The sequence below is a fragment of the Euprymna scolopes genome, chromosome 2 (genome assembly GCF_053919585.1).
Source record: "Euprymna scolopes isolate OS-2025 chromosome 2, ASM5391958v1, whole genome shotgun sequence".
Classification (NCBI taxonomy): domain Eukaryota; kingdom Metazoa; phylum Mollusca; class Cephalopoda; order Sepiida; family Sepiolidae; genus Euprymna; species Euprymna scolopes.
In genome coordinates this window covers 100,985,335-100,999,510 of record NC_136483.1, presented here as the reverse complement: position 1 = coordinate 100,999,510, position 14,176 = coordinate 100,985,335, and the positions used below count along the sequence as shown (strand labels likewise).

At 34.7% G+C, this 14,176-nt stretch overlaps 1 protein-coding gene across 6 annotated transcripts in view; it reads left to right on the top strand.

Annotated features, from left to right (window-relative positions):
- Positions 1 to 11,498, top strand: part of LOC145293376 (glutamate receptor-interacting protein 2-like) — a 535,093-nt gene extending 523,595 nt beyond the window's left edge. For 5 of the 6 annotated variants that reach the window (XM_080140018.1, XM_080140016.1, XM_080140015.1 and 2 more), the window contains one exon: positions 10,562 to 10,807. In XM_080140018.1, the coding sequence (XP_079996144.1) occupies positions 10,562 to 10,762 (201 nt within the window). In that variant the 3' untranslated portion in view covers positions 10,763 to 10,807. Of the gene's footprint in view, positions 1 to 10,561 lie in introns of all 6 variants that reach the window. The other variant, XM_080140017.1, reaches the window with a different exon arrangement.
- The last annotated feature ends 2,678 nt before the right edge of the window (positions 11,499 to 14,176 follow it).

Sequence of the window (14,176 nt, the reverse complement as noted above, 5' to 3'; positions counted from 1 at the left end):
AGATGCATGACAGGAATTCAATGGGTTCATTCTTCTCTGGCTCAAATCGTCAGCTAACAACGATATCCTTTTCGATTGTTATTATATAAGCATATTTGTGACCACCAGAAACGCCCCCTTTTGGAATGATATTGTAACTATAGTCACATCTCAAGGGCGTTTTATTCGGCCATGATCATTTCACTGGATTGATCTGACTTTGATTACACCTGTGTAACCTATTGCTGAAAATAACCTTTCAAACATCATACTTTTAACTTTTCTTTCTGACAATTGATCAAGTTTGTTGCTTCTTCACACAGATGTCTGTCAGGTTCATAATTTTTATCCAAATGACATTTTGGTACATTTGATAATTATTTTATTGTTCTTGCAGTTGCATGCTTTTGTCAAAATGATTTCTCGGTATACACAGCCTAGATATGCAACACTGAATATGATCTTTAAATTCATCCAGTAGTGAGGCCCCAATTTAGGGAAATTGAATCACTTTTTAGTTTCCATTACTCCCAAGTCCACTTCTATCCTGATTGATACTATCCATCAGGATCTTGTCTATGGGTAAAATAGAATCTACCCTGGACAAACTATTTACAAGCTGGAACAATAAAATTGTCACCTACAGAAAAGATGACATGATTTCAGTTCCATTTGATGAAAACCGGTTTTCTGTTTTTCTAGCTGGCCAGTTGTATTTTTTTTTTCTTTTTATTACATTTTCACCTCAAACAAGGCAAATTGCCACTTTGGTGTAGGGGGCTACTATCAGGGGCAGCAACTACTGGGGTACTATGTAGGGATTTGGGCAGCAAGATGTCGGTTCACGTTACACTTGAACTTCTGCACGTCAGTACTGTTGGGGAAGCAGGGACCTGGAATGGAATTCCAGAGTCTAGCGGTTCTGGGGAAGAAACTATTGGAGTAAAAAGATCTTTTACATCTAGGGATGCTGGGTGGGGGTGGGATTTAGCAGCCTGTCAGGTTTGTCGAGGGTGTTCACGTCGTGGGGGCACAAGTGATTGCAGTTCGTCAGAGCATTCACCACTAAAATACTTGTAGAAAAGGCAGAGGGATGCAACATTTCGTCGATGGGACAGAGGCTGAAGCTTAGATGCCAGTTCAGGACCTATCAGGTTTGCGACTCTCTTTTGAACCTTGTCAAGGAGCGAGAGACTAGTAGCAGATGCACCAACCCAGATGTGACAGCAATACTCCATACATGGGCCAATGGTAGCCTTATAGAGGTACAGGATACTTTCGGATGTTAGTAGTTGTCTAACACAGTAGAGAGAGCCCACCTTTCTTGCAGCGACCCTGGCAATGCCTTCAATGTAATTGTTCCAACTCATATTTCCTGTGAACGTTTAGGCCAAGGAGTTTGAAATATGTACTCTCAGATAAAGAGTCGTTGGCCATTGCTATAGGTGGTAGAGAGGGTTTCTTGTAATTATTGAATGAAACTGGTTTAGTCTTGGCCGCATTGAACGCGATCAACCACTTTTGTCCCCATTCTACCACAGATTGGAGGTCTTCCTCTAGTGTTTCTGCCATTTCTTTAGATATGTGTTCATTCGTCTTCCTGTCGTGCCTACTATAGAGTGTAGTGTCATCAGCATATATACCCATCTCAGAGGCAATTTTGTCGGGGAGGTCATTTATGAATATCAGGAACAATAGAGGTCCAAGGATAGAACCCTGGGGCACCCCCGCATTTATATCATATTGTTTAGATGTACGACCGTCGAGGACAACCTGGATTTTTCTCTTATCTAAGAAGGATTTAATTATGTTAAGTATTCTACCAATGATACTGTATGATTTAATTTTCCTGAGGAGACCCTCATGCCATACTCTGTCAAAAGCCTTAGATATATCTAGAGCTACCGCTCTGCCCTCCCCCGCTTTGTCCAGTGAATGGTATATACGTTCAGAGATTACAGTTAGGATGTCTGCTGTGGAACGGCCTTGTCTAAATCCATATTGTTTGTCAGTCAGAAGTTTAGCATCTGTAAGGTGATGGACTAGAGCATGGTTAATTAAGGTCTAAAATATTTTGGCAAAAAGTGGGAGGAGGCTAATTCTTGAATACTGGTACAACAGAAGCAGTTTTCCAACAGCCCAGAAAGCAAACTTCATTAAGGCATTTGTTGTAGAGTTTGGAGAGAACTGGAGCTACTTCGGCTGAGCACTTTTTTAATAGCACAGCTGGGATAAGATTGGGTCCACATGCTTTTGAAGTGTCAAGGTTTTTTATAACATGCACCTGAGCAGGGGTGGTTTTCAGATCATCTAGCATGGCGTCTGTCCGCATAGGAAAGTCAGGTAGGGGGTGGTTGGAAGGGTCCAGTGTGGAGTTTGAGGCAAACCGACTGGCAAGCATGTTAGCTTTGTCGGTTGCTGAGGAGACAACCTCATGATTGTTGGGGGAATTGTTGATTGCCCATTATTTACTACACTGTTGTAGATTTTCCAGAAGTCTTGAGTTCCTAGTTTTTGTGCTTCGATGCGCTTTTTAGTGGTTTCCGTAAATTCTCTTAGCTGTCGCTATTTCTTTCTTAACATTATTTCTAGCTTCTATATACTTCAGTCTGTTTGAACTGGACTTATGTCGGTTAAACCTATGGTATGCACGCTGCTTTTGAGCAATGGCAGTTGCACAAGTCGACGTAAACCATTGGGGAGAGTGGGGCTTACTATAAAATTTCCGCATGGGAACATGCGCTTCGATTGTAGTTTTGAACCAGTCAGTGGTCTCGTTTGCACACTGTTCAGCAGGGAGAGAAAAAATATTTCTCCATGGGGCATTTCTGATTAGTTCCCTGATGGCTTCCCAGTCAACCTTTTTATAATATCTCGTTGTTTTGAGCACTGGCTCTTCAGTTTTGGCTCTAGAGTTTAGGGCGATTTCAACCATTATCACTGCATGATCAGCGTTCCCGAGTGGGCTGTGGACCTTTGTTATGCAGTCATCGGGAACTGTGGTCAAAAACAGATTTAGAAGTGATGCGTGTTGTTCTTCCTGGTCAGGGAAACGGGTTGGAAACGTAACAATTTGTGATAGGGAGTGAGATATAGTGAAGCTATGAGTTGTGCTGCCCGCTGCATCTGTGTAAGTAGAGAATCCAAGCCAGTTTTTGTGGTGGACATTAAAGTCACCAAATACATATATTTGTGCGCTAGTGTCGAGGGACAGTGCCGTGTCTATGCTGTCAGAGACTTTGTTTATTATGGTGCAGTTCTGGGTCGAGGGAGAGCAGTAGAGAAAATAATAGTAGCTAATATTGTGTTGCATGTTTAGTCTAAAGCACATAAAGGCTTCTAGGCTTGTTTCTCTAGTCAGGGGGAGGGTATTACGAATGTAAACTCCAAGTCCATGCATTTGTCTGTCAGAGTCCTTACGGCAGAGTGGGAGATATCCAGGCATGTTAAAGTGGTTAAAGGGGATGGAGGAGTGTAGGTTAGTCTCACTTAGTGCTAAGATATCCGGGGTGTTTGTTAAGAGAAATGCTTCAACATCAGCTAAATTAGTTCTAAGCCCACAGATATTTGTGAATGCAAGCCTCAAGGGAGGAGGCAAGTTGAATTTGTTTGTCCCTAAGCCTTGGTTTAAGCTTATTTTTTTATTGTAATGTTGTCATTTTTTTTTTTAAAGAGTTTCGGTTTAGGTAAGGGGGAGCTAAACAAGAGGTTATGCAGAGCATCAGACATGCATCACAAGTAGACCATCAGCTGACCTTTCTCCAATTAGGATTGTGGCCTCAGGAAAGCCCACCGGGGATCAGTGCAGGGTCCCTTCCATGCGCGTCATGATACTACAAACAACCCGATATTATTCAACTGTTTATGGAGCAGCCGCTCTAAGCGCTACCAAAGAGTTAGGGCACCTGTACTACCAGTCGGGAACAGCAGCCAGGAACTGTCAATCCGGAACCCTCAACCCATTAGAAGAAGATCAACCCAATCTAATTGCTCAGGCATATATCATACTCAAGCACTCCCAAATGTCCAGTTTTAGGGGTGGGGTGTGCTGGGAATGGGGAAAAACGGCGTTCGTTGCCCTAGCCAGGAAACAAGATCTACCGCTGGGCGTTTCTGTCGAATCACTGAGATAGTGTCTCTGCGCTTGACTAATAGGCAAAGAAGGAGTATGGAAGCCGGGCGATAGACAGAACCTATCTACTCCTTAAGCAGTTTAGGTTTGCAAACCGGTGAATTTGTTTGAGTCACCAGCTCTAGGAAGGTTGTCATCCAAGACTGAAGAGGCCTCCCTCCCCTTTGGTTTAGTTTCAGAGTTTTCCTTCTCCTAGACAGATGATCTGGGAAGACCTACTGGGTCCATCAGCACTGAGAGGGTTTTCTCCGCGCCTAGGTTCTAATCCAGGTATTTCTGCAACCCCGCGTGGTTAGTTAGTGTTACTGGGTTAGTTTGTGGGGGTTATATCTCTGTTGATTAGTTACACTCCTCAAAGTGATTTAGGGACATTGCTATTTAATTGTTAATGGATAAAGGGGGTGAGTGGAGTTCATGCAGTGTAAGCATCTATGATTGTAAGAAGGCTTGTTAGTGAGGAGATATTGTGGTTTGAGTCTTACCCTTTTTATTTCTTTTATTTATGTTAGCTTAGGTCTAGGATAATGTTACAGTATGAGTAGGTATTAAGAATTGAGCTACGAGTTGTGCCCAGACTATTTTAGATGATAGGAGGGTTAAGATGTAAGTGCAATATAGTATGGATAAAACAGCAAGTTTCGAGTCGTGCGTAATTAGGTGAATAGATATATGGGCAGGTTTTCAGTAGGTGCGAATAGAGTTGAGATTGTAGGTATTTTCAAGTAAGAGTCATGGGAAATTTTGCATAACAAGGAGTGTCGGAAATCCCTAGAGCGATAGGAGCCTTCCATCATGTCTGAAAGTGACACGATGTTCAACGAGCGACATCAGAGATGTGCCGTTGTACAACACATACTCTCTACTGATCTAAGTTATGACAACAGAACCATTGTCGGCACCTTCAAAGTGCAAATCTGGACAGTTCAATGCTTGAGCGCACAGCTCAACAAAGTTTCTGGCCACGGTTATGGTCTTTGGTGTGGTTTCAAGTGAGGGCCACCTCACATCTTCGAAGTTGGCTTAAAAGTCAACACCAAAGCATACCTGGATGTGCTGAAAAGTATGGTGATTCCCTGGTGCAATCAGGTGGCTGATGGCAGACACTAGGTGTGGCAGCAAGACTCAGTGCTGGCCCACTAGACAATTTTGTTTGGTCATACGTCAAGAACATTACCAACATGACCTCCCACAACACCAAAATCAGCCTGATCGCCGTCATCCACCAAGCTTCTGCTGGTGCTTGTTGGAAAGGCATGCTCCCAGTTCCGGACCTGTATTGAGGCAGTGATTGAAGCTGAAGGCGGCTACATTGAATAGAGCTCAGCTCTATTACATAATCAGGTTGCGTGAATTGATTTTTTTCAATAAAAATTTTAAAATAAAGCTGTAGATGTTTTCTTTAGAGCGACAAATATATTGTTCCACCTTTTTTTTTTTTACAACAGATTTGATGTACAAAATTTTGGCAACAGATTTGATGTACAAAATATGGTGCTTATGTGGATTCATAAGGTTTTAAATGAACGCATTTCAGGTGAAAGCATTATTACATATGTGTCATGTCAAAATTAGTATAAATTCAAAAAAATTATGAAAAATGATCCAATAGAACATGTACTCAATGTATTTATAAAAAAAAAATTAAAAAAAAAATGGTGGACCCTTAATTTAAGTCAGAGGAGATAAGTCAGTTTGTCATATTGAATTGGTCATACAACTCTTTCATCTTAAAACATGATAAAACTCAATAAATTTTATTTTTAGTTGTAATTATTTTATTTTTTTTATTGGATCATTTTTCGTAATTTTTAGAATTTAGACTACTTTTGACATGACAGAAACACAAAGTTTTCATCTGAAATGCATTGGTTTAAAAAATCACTAATCTACACAAGCACCTAAAATATATGTCTACAAAACAAATTAATCTACAGTATGATTGGAAAGTATCTATACTTGAAATTTATTACTGAAATATAATTCTTACAAGAAATGAAATAGAGGGGGGGGAGGTAGCAAGAGTTGTAAGACCGTCCCTTTATTTTTTTTCTTTAGTCTTCACATTCCCCATGAGTGATATTTTTGACAAGGGGGGTGGGGAGCTGTTTTCTAAGTCAGCTATTGTTTTAAGTCGGTGATATGTAGAGATTTTAAATCTGTTCATAGTATTCATCATCATTCGTCTATATATCCATCTTCTTAACCCTAGTTTTCAAATGGGGTTTTAAATTAGTAAAAAGAAAAAAAAATACTTTGTGAAATCAGTTGATGCAGTTCCCAGGTGCCTTGAAAAGCTAGTGTCGAATGCTGGCACCCATATTGAATTCTAAATATAATTTAATGCTATACACTTTCTCTTTATATTCGTTTCTTGTAAGAATAATATTTTTGTAATAAATGCACGTAATAATAGGGAGTTACCTTCTAAGAGCTGCATATACTGATTTTTTTTTAAATTTGTTTTTACTGAATCATTATAAGAGGATTGAATATCTTTACATACCACCAACCCAAAAAACAGCAATTATTCCCCATTTGTCAGAAACATTGCTTATAGAATATGAGGGCTTGCTGTTTTCTGGATCAGGTGTTGTTTTAAGTGGATCATATATGGAGATTTTCAATCTTTTTATATTCATCATTCAGTAACAAAAAACGCATGACGCATTAAATCAGTTAATGTGGTTACCAGGTGGTGGTGAATGCTAGCGGCCATATTGAATTCTAAATAAAACTTCATTCTATACACTTTCTTATAATTTTTACAAGAAACGAAAATGATATTTCAGTCATAAATTAGAAGCACAAGCTTAATAATAGGGAGTTACTTTCCCCAGTCACCCTGTGTATAAGGTTTATGTTTGCTTGAAGCATTATATATATATAAATAAATAAGCATTATATTATATTATATATAAAAAAAGACAAAATGTGTGTTAGTGTGTGCACATTTTTTGTATGTCTGCCAAAGGCTTGGGGGGGGGGGCTCGGGGTAGTCACTGTTTCTTAGAACTTTTTATATACTACGTAGATTATAATATCTCCGATTTACGAAATGAGGTCATGTGTATCTTTAATTTCTGTGACTTTTACACACTATTTTCACAATATTTTTTATTCTTCGCATGTTTTGCTTGGCTTTTTAGTATAAAAGCGAAACTGAATCTGAACCAAAGCATCTACCTGGCACTTGTGCCGGGAGGTCCAGAAAAGCAATCAGCTTTAATCAATGCGGCCAAAACCTGTCATATCAGACAATTGTTATTCATTTGGACGCTCTCCTTTTTATGGGGGAGCTGGTTTTCCCCAACATTTTGGGGGAACTGGCTTGCAGCCAAAGTTAAGTTTCCCCATATGGCTTGATGTTTGACCTCATTAAGTTCACGCACCTGTCATTTAACTTTTTAATCGTTAAATTAAAATGGTTTTCAGTTACTCTTCTGTTGTGGCTGAGCGGGTAAGATGTCAGGTTTTTTCACACTTTCTTTTCCACCTTTGCGTCAAGGGTTTGGGTTCGAGCCTACCTGCCTACTAAAAATTTTTTTTTTTTTCTCACCACATACCTACAAACACTCAGCCAACGCCGGGCACCCATGCTAGTATATATATAAAACATACATAGAGAGAGAGAGAGAGAGAGAATTTTACTAGGAGGTGATTCCAATGCAAAGATGTATCGGATATAAGCTGATTGAAATCAAGATAAGATGGATGCAAACTGAAAAATCAAGTCATTTGCAAAAGTTATCAAGAGATGGAGCATACAAACAATCTAGGAAGATTTGTTGTCACCCAGACTCCAGGGAACATCACCAATTATTATCAGCAAGTAATCTCTGATGATGACCTGTATAAAAACTCCTAGTGAGTACAAATAATAGTAGAAGGGGAAAAAAATGAAACTTATTTCATTTTGCTTTGCATTCATTTATCTTCGGTATATCTCTGCATTGGACTCTCCTATAATTTATGTGGTGTTCGAAAAGTGATGCCTCCTCTTTTTTTTTTTTCATTCTGCCCGAATGGATCAGAGGGGATTGCAAATTGTATTGTTATGATAACTAAATTTATGCATTCATGACCTGAAAATTTTATCTCTGTTGTAGATATTGATGGTGTGAGACTAAGAAAGCAACCCCTATCATAGACGTGTGTCAGAAGCAGATATGCATCATTGAATTCCTGGCAAAAGTGCATTGAGATTGGTGGTGACTATGTAGAAAAATAAATTCTGGGGCACAAAAATTGCTCATTTTAATGGTACCATGTATATCTTCAACTTTTTGAGTTAAAAAAAAACAAAAAAAAAAAACAGATTTTACTTCTGGCACTTCTGTCATATATTAATCTATAAATATTTGAAAATATTAAGAACTTGAATTACCAAAATTACTGAATTCAGTATTAAATAATCCAAAAAGGGTTGATATGCCATAAAGCAAAACAATCAAACCAAATAATCATGATTGTGTGTAGGTGTCTATACACTTTTCCGTTTCTCTACCAATGAAGTGATAAGAGGAATGAAATAAAGGGAAGGGGAGATTTATTAAATACTTAAGTCCAATATTTGGATTGCAAGGAGTTAAAAAAAATAAATAAATAAATAAAAATATGCCTTAAAAGAATTTTTTTTTTAATAAGTTTTCCAGAGAGAATATCTGATACTAGGTCGGATTAATTACTCTAACATTGTGTTTGTAATTAAAACTAGTTTACTTTGTTTTTTTTTTTGTTTTTTGTTTTTTCAATAATTAGAATTATTAGAATTAAGTAAGTTTTTCAATAAGAAAATTATTAGAATTAAGTAAGTTTCAATAATTAGAATTATTAGAATTAATAAGTTTTTGTGTTTTTTTTCGTAATGAGAATAAAGTGAATGGTATAAGATCAGTTGTACTTCATAAATTATTATATACATCTTTTTTTAATGGTTGACTAATTTTTTTTTTTTTTTAATGGTTGGTTAAATTTTTTAAAGCCTACTTGGTGCATAAGTGTTAGAATTATGATAGTAATTTTGATTTTGTAACACTAAGTTAAAAACAAAAGGCAACAATTAATAGATAATTATATTAAAAGGCAAATGTCTGTTTATATGGGTTGTCCCCCGACTTCCATCAGGGGTAAGTTCATCAACAAACACACACAATGTCGGTAATTAAAAAAAAAAATTTTTTTTAATTAAACATAACCCCGGATGTTTAATATCTTTACCAAAAAAAAAAAAAAGAAAAAAAAAGAAGATTCATTATCTGGAGGTCAAATAGTCATTCATGTCATTTAATGTTATCAAGATATATACACATCTTTTAGTGTTATCACTAGTTTGTTTTATCCAGACACTAATTAAAAGGGATGAGACTGATTTTTTTTATATACAGAGTTATTTTTCTTACATTTAACTGTGTGTCTCCAAAGAGAGGAATGGGTTGGGCGAAGAAAGGGGTTAGAAAGGAGTAAAACAGAAAAGGGAGAAAGAAAGGAATAAAAGTTAACACTTTTAGCTTGGGAAATGCTGAACATTTATATTAGTTCTATAGAAAAGATGGGACTTACCTTAATGGAAGTCTAGGGGGAAGACAACTCAGTTAAAACAGGACTAACTGAAGGAAAGCATTAGACAGGAGTGAAAAGAATAAGAAATTATCACATTGGCTGAGATTGACATACACGGCGCTATATGAACAGTCAGAGTTTGTCGCTTTGCAGTTTTGTAATGTTGATTATGTGTAGGACAGAGCTTTCAAGGGAGTGTTTGACACTTCCAGAGTCAGGTACTGTCTGAGCTGACATGATACAGTAAGGGCAGTGTATCACTGAGGATCAGTTTTGATGCATCTAAAAAAATTTTTTTAAATAAATAAATAAATAAATAAATGCATTACAGTTTAAAGCATGTCCAATAGAAATAGCGCCATGTAGAGATGCTTGAATGCATACAACACAAGACGCATCAATCATAATCTGTATCTACTGTTATAAAAATGCTATTTCAGACTGAGACCGGACGAATGGAAGGAGTTTCTCAGATATGGGAAGGCACATTAAAAACTTTCTTTTTTTTTTTTTCTTCTTTTTCTAATAATTTTTGCTTTAATTTTGATTTTCTGAAATTTATGAAGGACATTTTAGAAGAATATGAAATTTATGAAGGACATTTTAGAAGAATATGAAATTTATGAAGGACATTTTAGAAGAATATGAAATTTATGTACTTTAATTCTAAGGAATTTTAAATCCAAACTTATTGTTTACTGTAAATACAGATTTTGTATCAATTAATTTTTTTTTTATCTTTGTGTGGTTTAATCACACATTCTTTTATCAAGATAATCATTTTCTGGTATATTTTACGAATCTTGTTTTATATATCGCCCCCTTCCCTTGAAACATGCCATTTTTTTGCTTTTATTATTTAATTCTTTGAACTTTCCTTCTCTTCAACAGGTGAACAGTATAAAAACACGGGACTTTGATTGCCAAATGGCCGTACCTTTAATTTCAGAAGCTGGGAATAATCTGGATCTAGTCGTCAGTCGGAACCCTTTGGCTTCATCCGAAGAAAACGGGGAATTGCTGTTAAAAGACGAAAGAATAAACCACGATAATTCGACGATCAACCAAAAACCAATCAAAACATCAGTCTGAAATCTTTTTGTGAAAAATAAAAAAAAAAAAAAAAAGAATTTTTTTTAAATATAAATTTTTTTTTTTTCTGAAAATGTGATTTTGAAATTTAAAAAGAAAAAAATTATTTTAAAATGTCAGGTTGGATATGAAAAAGTTGTTTTTTTTTTTCTTCCATCCAATGATATTAAATATAAATTAAAAAATTGGTACAAATTTAACGTGATTATTGTTAAAGACTTCAGAACAAGAACAATTACTATTTAACATAAGAGAAGGAACTCTTCGTTGGCTGCATTTCTTATATTATATTGACCTGGTTTGTCCCCCCCCCTTGTCCTTTAACAACAAGAACAATCTTCACCTAATTAGGAAATAATTCTTCATTGATTTGCATATTCATATCTCAACATAAAAAAGAGTGGTTGATCTTGGAAGAATTGAATTCTTTTTGCGTCTATTTAATGGTTACAAGAAATCCCTTTTCACGCAAAGGGAAGTAACCCTTCGCCGATTGCATTTTTAATATTAAAATTGTAGAATTTGTTATATGAAATTTAGCCCAAACTGTGATTTTTTTTTTTCTACCACCACGATAACAATGCTCGCCTAATTTAAGAGGGACAACTCTCACCTAACTGTATTTCTTTAAATAGAAATAAACCACCACAAAGGAAAAAGGAAAGGAAAAAAAAAAGCATTTTACCGACTAAAAATTAAAAGAAAAAAAAAAAGAAAAACAAACTCACGAGGAGTCCTATCTCATCGATAATTTTAGGGCCCACCATCTTAAAATGATGTGATATCTAATTTTTTTTTTTTTTTTTTTTGGTATTAAAATATAGCTAAGCATAATAAAAATGAATTGGAAATGTGTAAAAAAAAAAATAAATAAATAAATAAAAATATATATAGCTTTGAGAAATGTGAATGTATGTATTCATAAAAGCATGTATATGTATTCATATAAATATCGATGTGCAAAAATATTTGCAAGTGTATATGTGTTCATTCATATTTATACGTACATTTTAAAACTAATGTTGTACATAGCTGTTAAACTGCAGGGCGTCTTAATGAATACTGAAGACTCTGCAAATATATAATTATTAAAAAGTGTCACCAATATTATATATGGCCACAGTAAATGATCGAATCGTAAATCATGTCATGCAGGATAATAGCAGTTAATGTAAAAAAAGATATTTATTACATTTCGAAATAAAAGAATGCAATTTGCTCATGAAGCAGCCAGATTTGTACTGGAAGTTTCTATATATATATATATATAGGAGAGAGGTAGTTTGCTGGAAGCATTGCCGATAAAACAAATATGTAAGTGCTTAAAGAAGGTTGTTAGCAATGCAAGATCCCATAAGGGTAAAGTGGTGGATGAACAAAAACAAAGGTAGCATTTAAATTATAAATCTTTGTATATCTATTTTTACAAAAATCTTTCACGCATAGATAAGTAAATATGAACTTACTGTTAAATATAGCTGGGATGGTAAAATATTAGGTTGGTGCAAAATAATGTTGCTTTTTGACATTTGAACGTCAAAAAAAACGACATTATTTTTGCACCAACCTAATTTTCAAGAGTTACCACCTTTTTTTTTTCTTTTTTTTTTTTTTGAAAACTTGTCCTAAATTTTTATTTGTCATTCTTTTTATGCAACTTTACTATAGTGTCTTTGAAAAAAAAAAAAAAAAAAAAAAAAAATGCATTTCAGAGAAGAACATTACATACTTACATGTCATGTCTATATTAGTATAAATTCCAAAAATTAATTTAATCAAGTAGAAAAATAGTTACAAGTAAAAACAGAATTTTTCAAAGTTGCAATGTCACTGTAAATTAACCCTTTAGATGCTTGATATCAGGGGGAGATAACTGCTTTCAAGTCGGCCATATTGCTTATTCTTGATATATAAGATCTTGACTTTTTTTTTTTTTCTCAAAAATTAGTTCTAGCATGTCTTCTACTGGATGATGTTTCGTAAATTTTAGAATTTATACTAATTTTGCCATGACACGTATGTATGTAATAATGTTTTTCCCTGTTCAAAAATACACAATTGAGTTGGATGACAAACTATAGTAAAGTTGCACCTTTTTTTTGTTTAAACAGAAGATAATATAAATGAGAGATTTTTTTGTTCACATGTCACTTCATCCTGGTATCCTACACTGCAAAGAACCTTTTAAAACATTTAATGCTAGAGAAAGTTATGCTTGAAGGATAAATATCTGACAGTAAGACTAGGTAATAAACAAGGATACAGATAAATAAAAAAATAAAATAAAAAAAACTATATCGAAAAAAAATTAAACCAGAATCATGCTGATTTCATTGATATTTTTGTTTCATTTATAAAACTTTATCAAGAATAGCCTTTTTATTGAACAGAGTCAAAGTAGATATAAAGTTGATAGTAACTTGCTTACTGCATTTTCCAGAATATCCTTCCACCATCTTGCATTCCGCAAAATTATTCTACCATGAACTATAGCGGTCTGTTTTTCACCCCAATATCTAATACCTCTCCCCCACTCTCTATATACCTACTCACCACCAAAACACTGCCATCAATAAGTCATCTTTAATTCACATAGCCAAACACAAACTTTAACCTACAGCTAACACTACTCCTCCACACACTAACACTATCCTTTACTCACTCTGTGTTTTTGTCTATATTTCTCCCATCGCTACTTCAAATTTTATATATATATATAATTACATCTGTTCAATAAAATGCCATTTTTGATAAAGTTTTTGTAATCAAAATGAAAGATGCATGATTCTAAGTTTGTTTGTTTGTTTTTTGCTTTACCTATTTCTTATTTACACACATTATTTATTTCCATTCTTCAAAATTTTAAATTGAGAAAAATGAAGATTGTAAAGAGATAAGCCAGTAAAAAGGGAAAAAAAAAAAAAAAAAAAAAAAAATTGGAATGCAGGTAAATACCTCTCCGGGTCATTATAATGTAGTCTACTCCTACAGAATTTCTCTCTAAATGCTAAAAATCAAAATTTTATAAACAAAAATTTATTATGAATAATAATGATAAAACGTGTAATGACTTTAAAATAAAAATATCTGCAAATTAGCTGGAAAGACAGTTAATAATAAAAAAATAAATAAAAAACATTTAATGACTGAAAATTAAAAATATCTAATTTTCAGTTTAAAATCAATTTACTTTTCAAGATCATTCTATTTAAGTTTCTGAATTTTTTAAATGAGTATTTTTTTTTTTGTATTTTTGGGTTTCTTCTGACTACTGTTCTTATCCCAAGTATTATTTTCATGTTTTGGTCGATGTAACTCCCAAAACAGTCCAGAATTAAACAATGAAGAAGGTTGGAGGTTACGCCGATCGAAACGTTGTGAAAATAACACTCAAGATGAGAAGAGCAGTCTAGA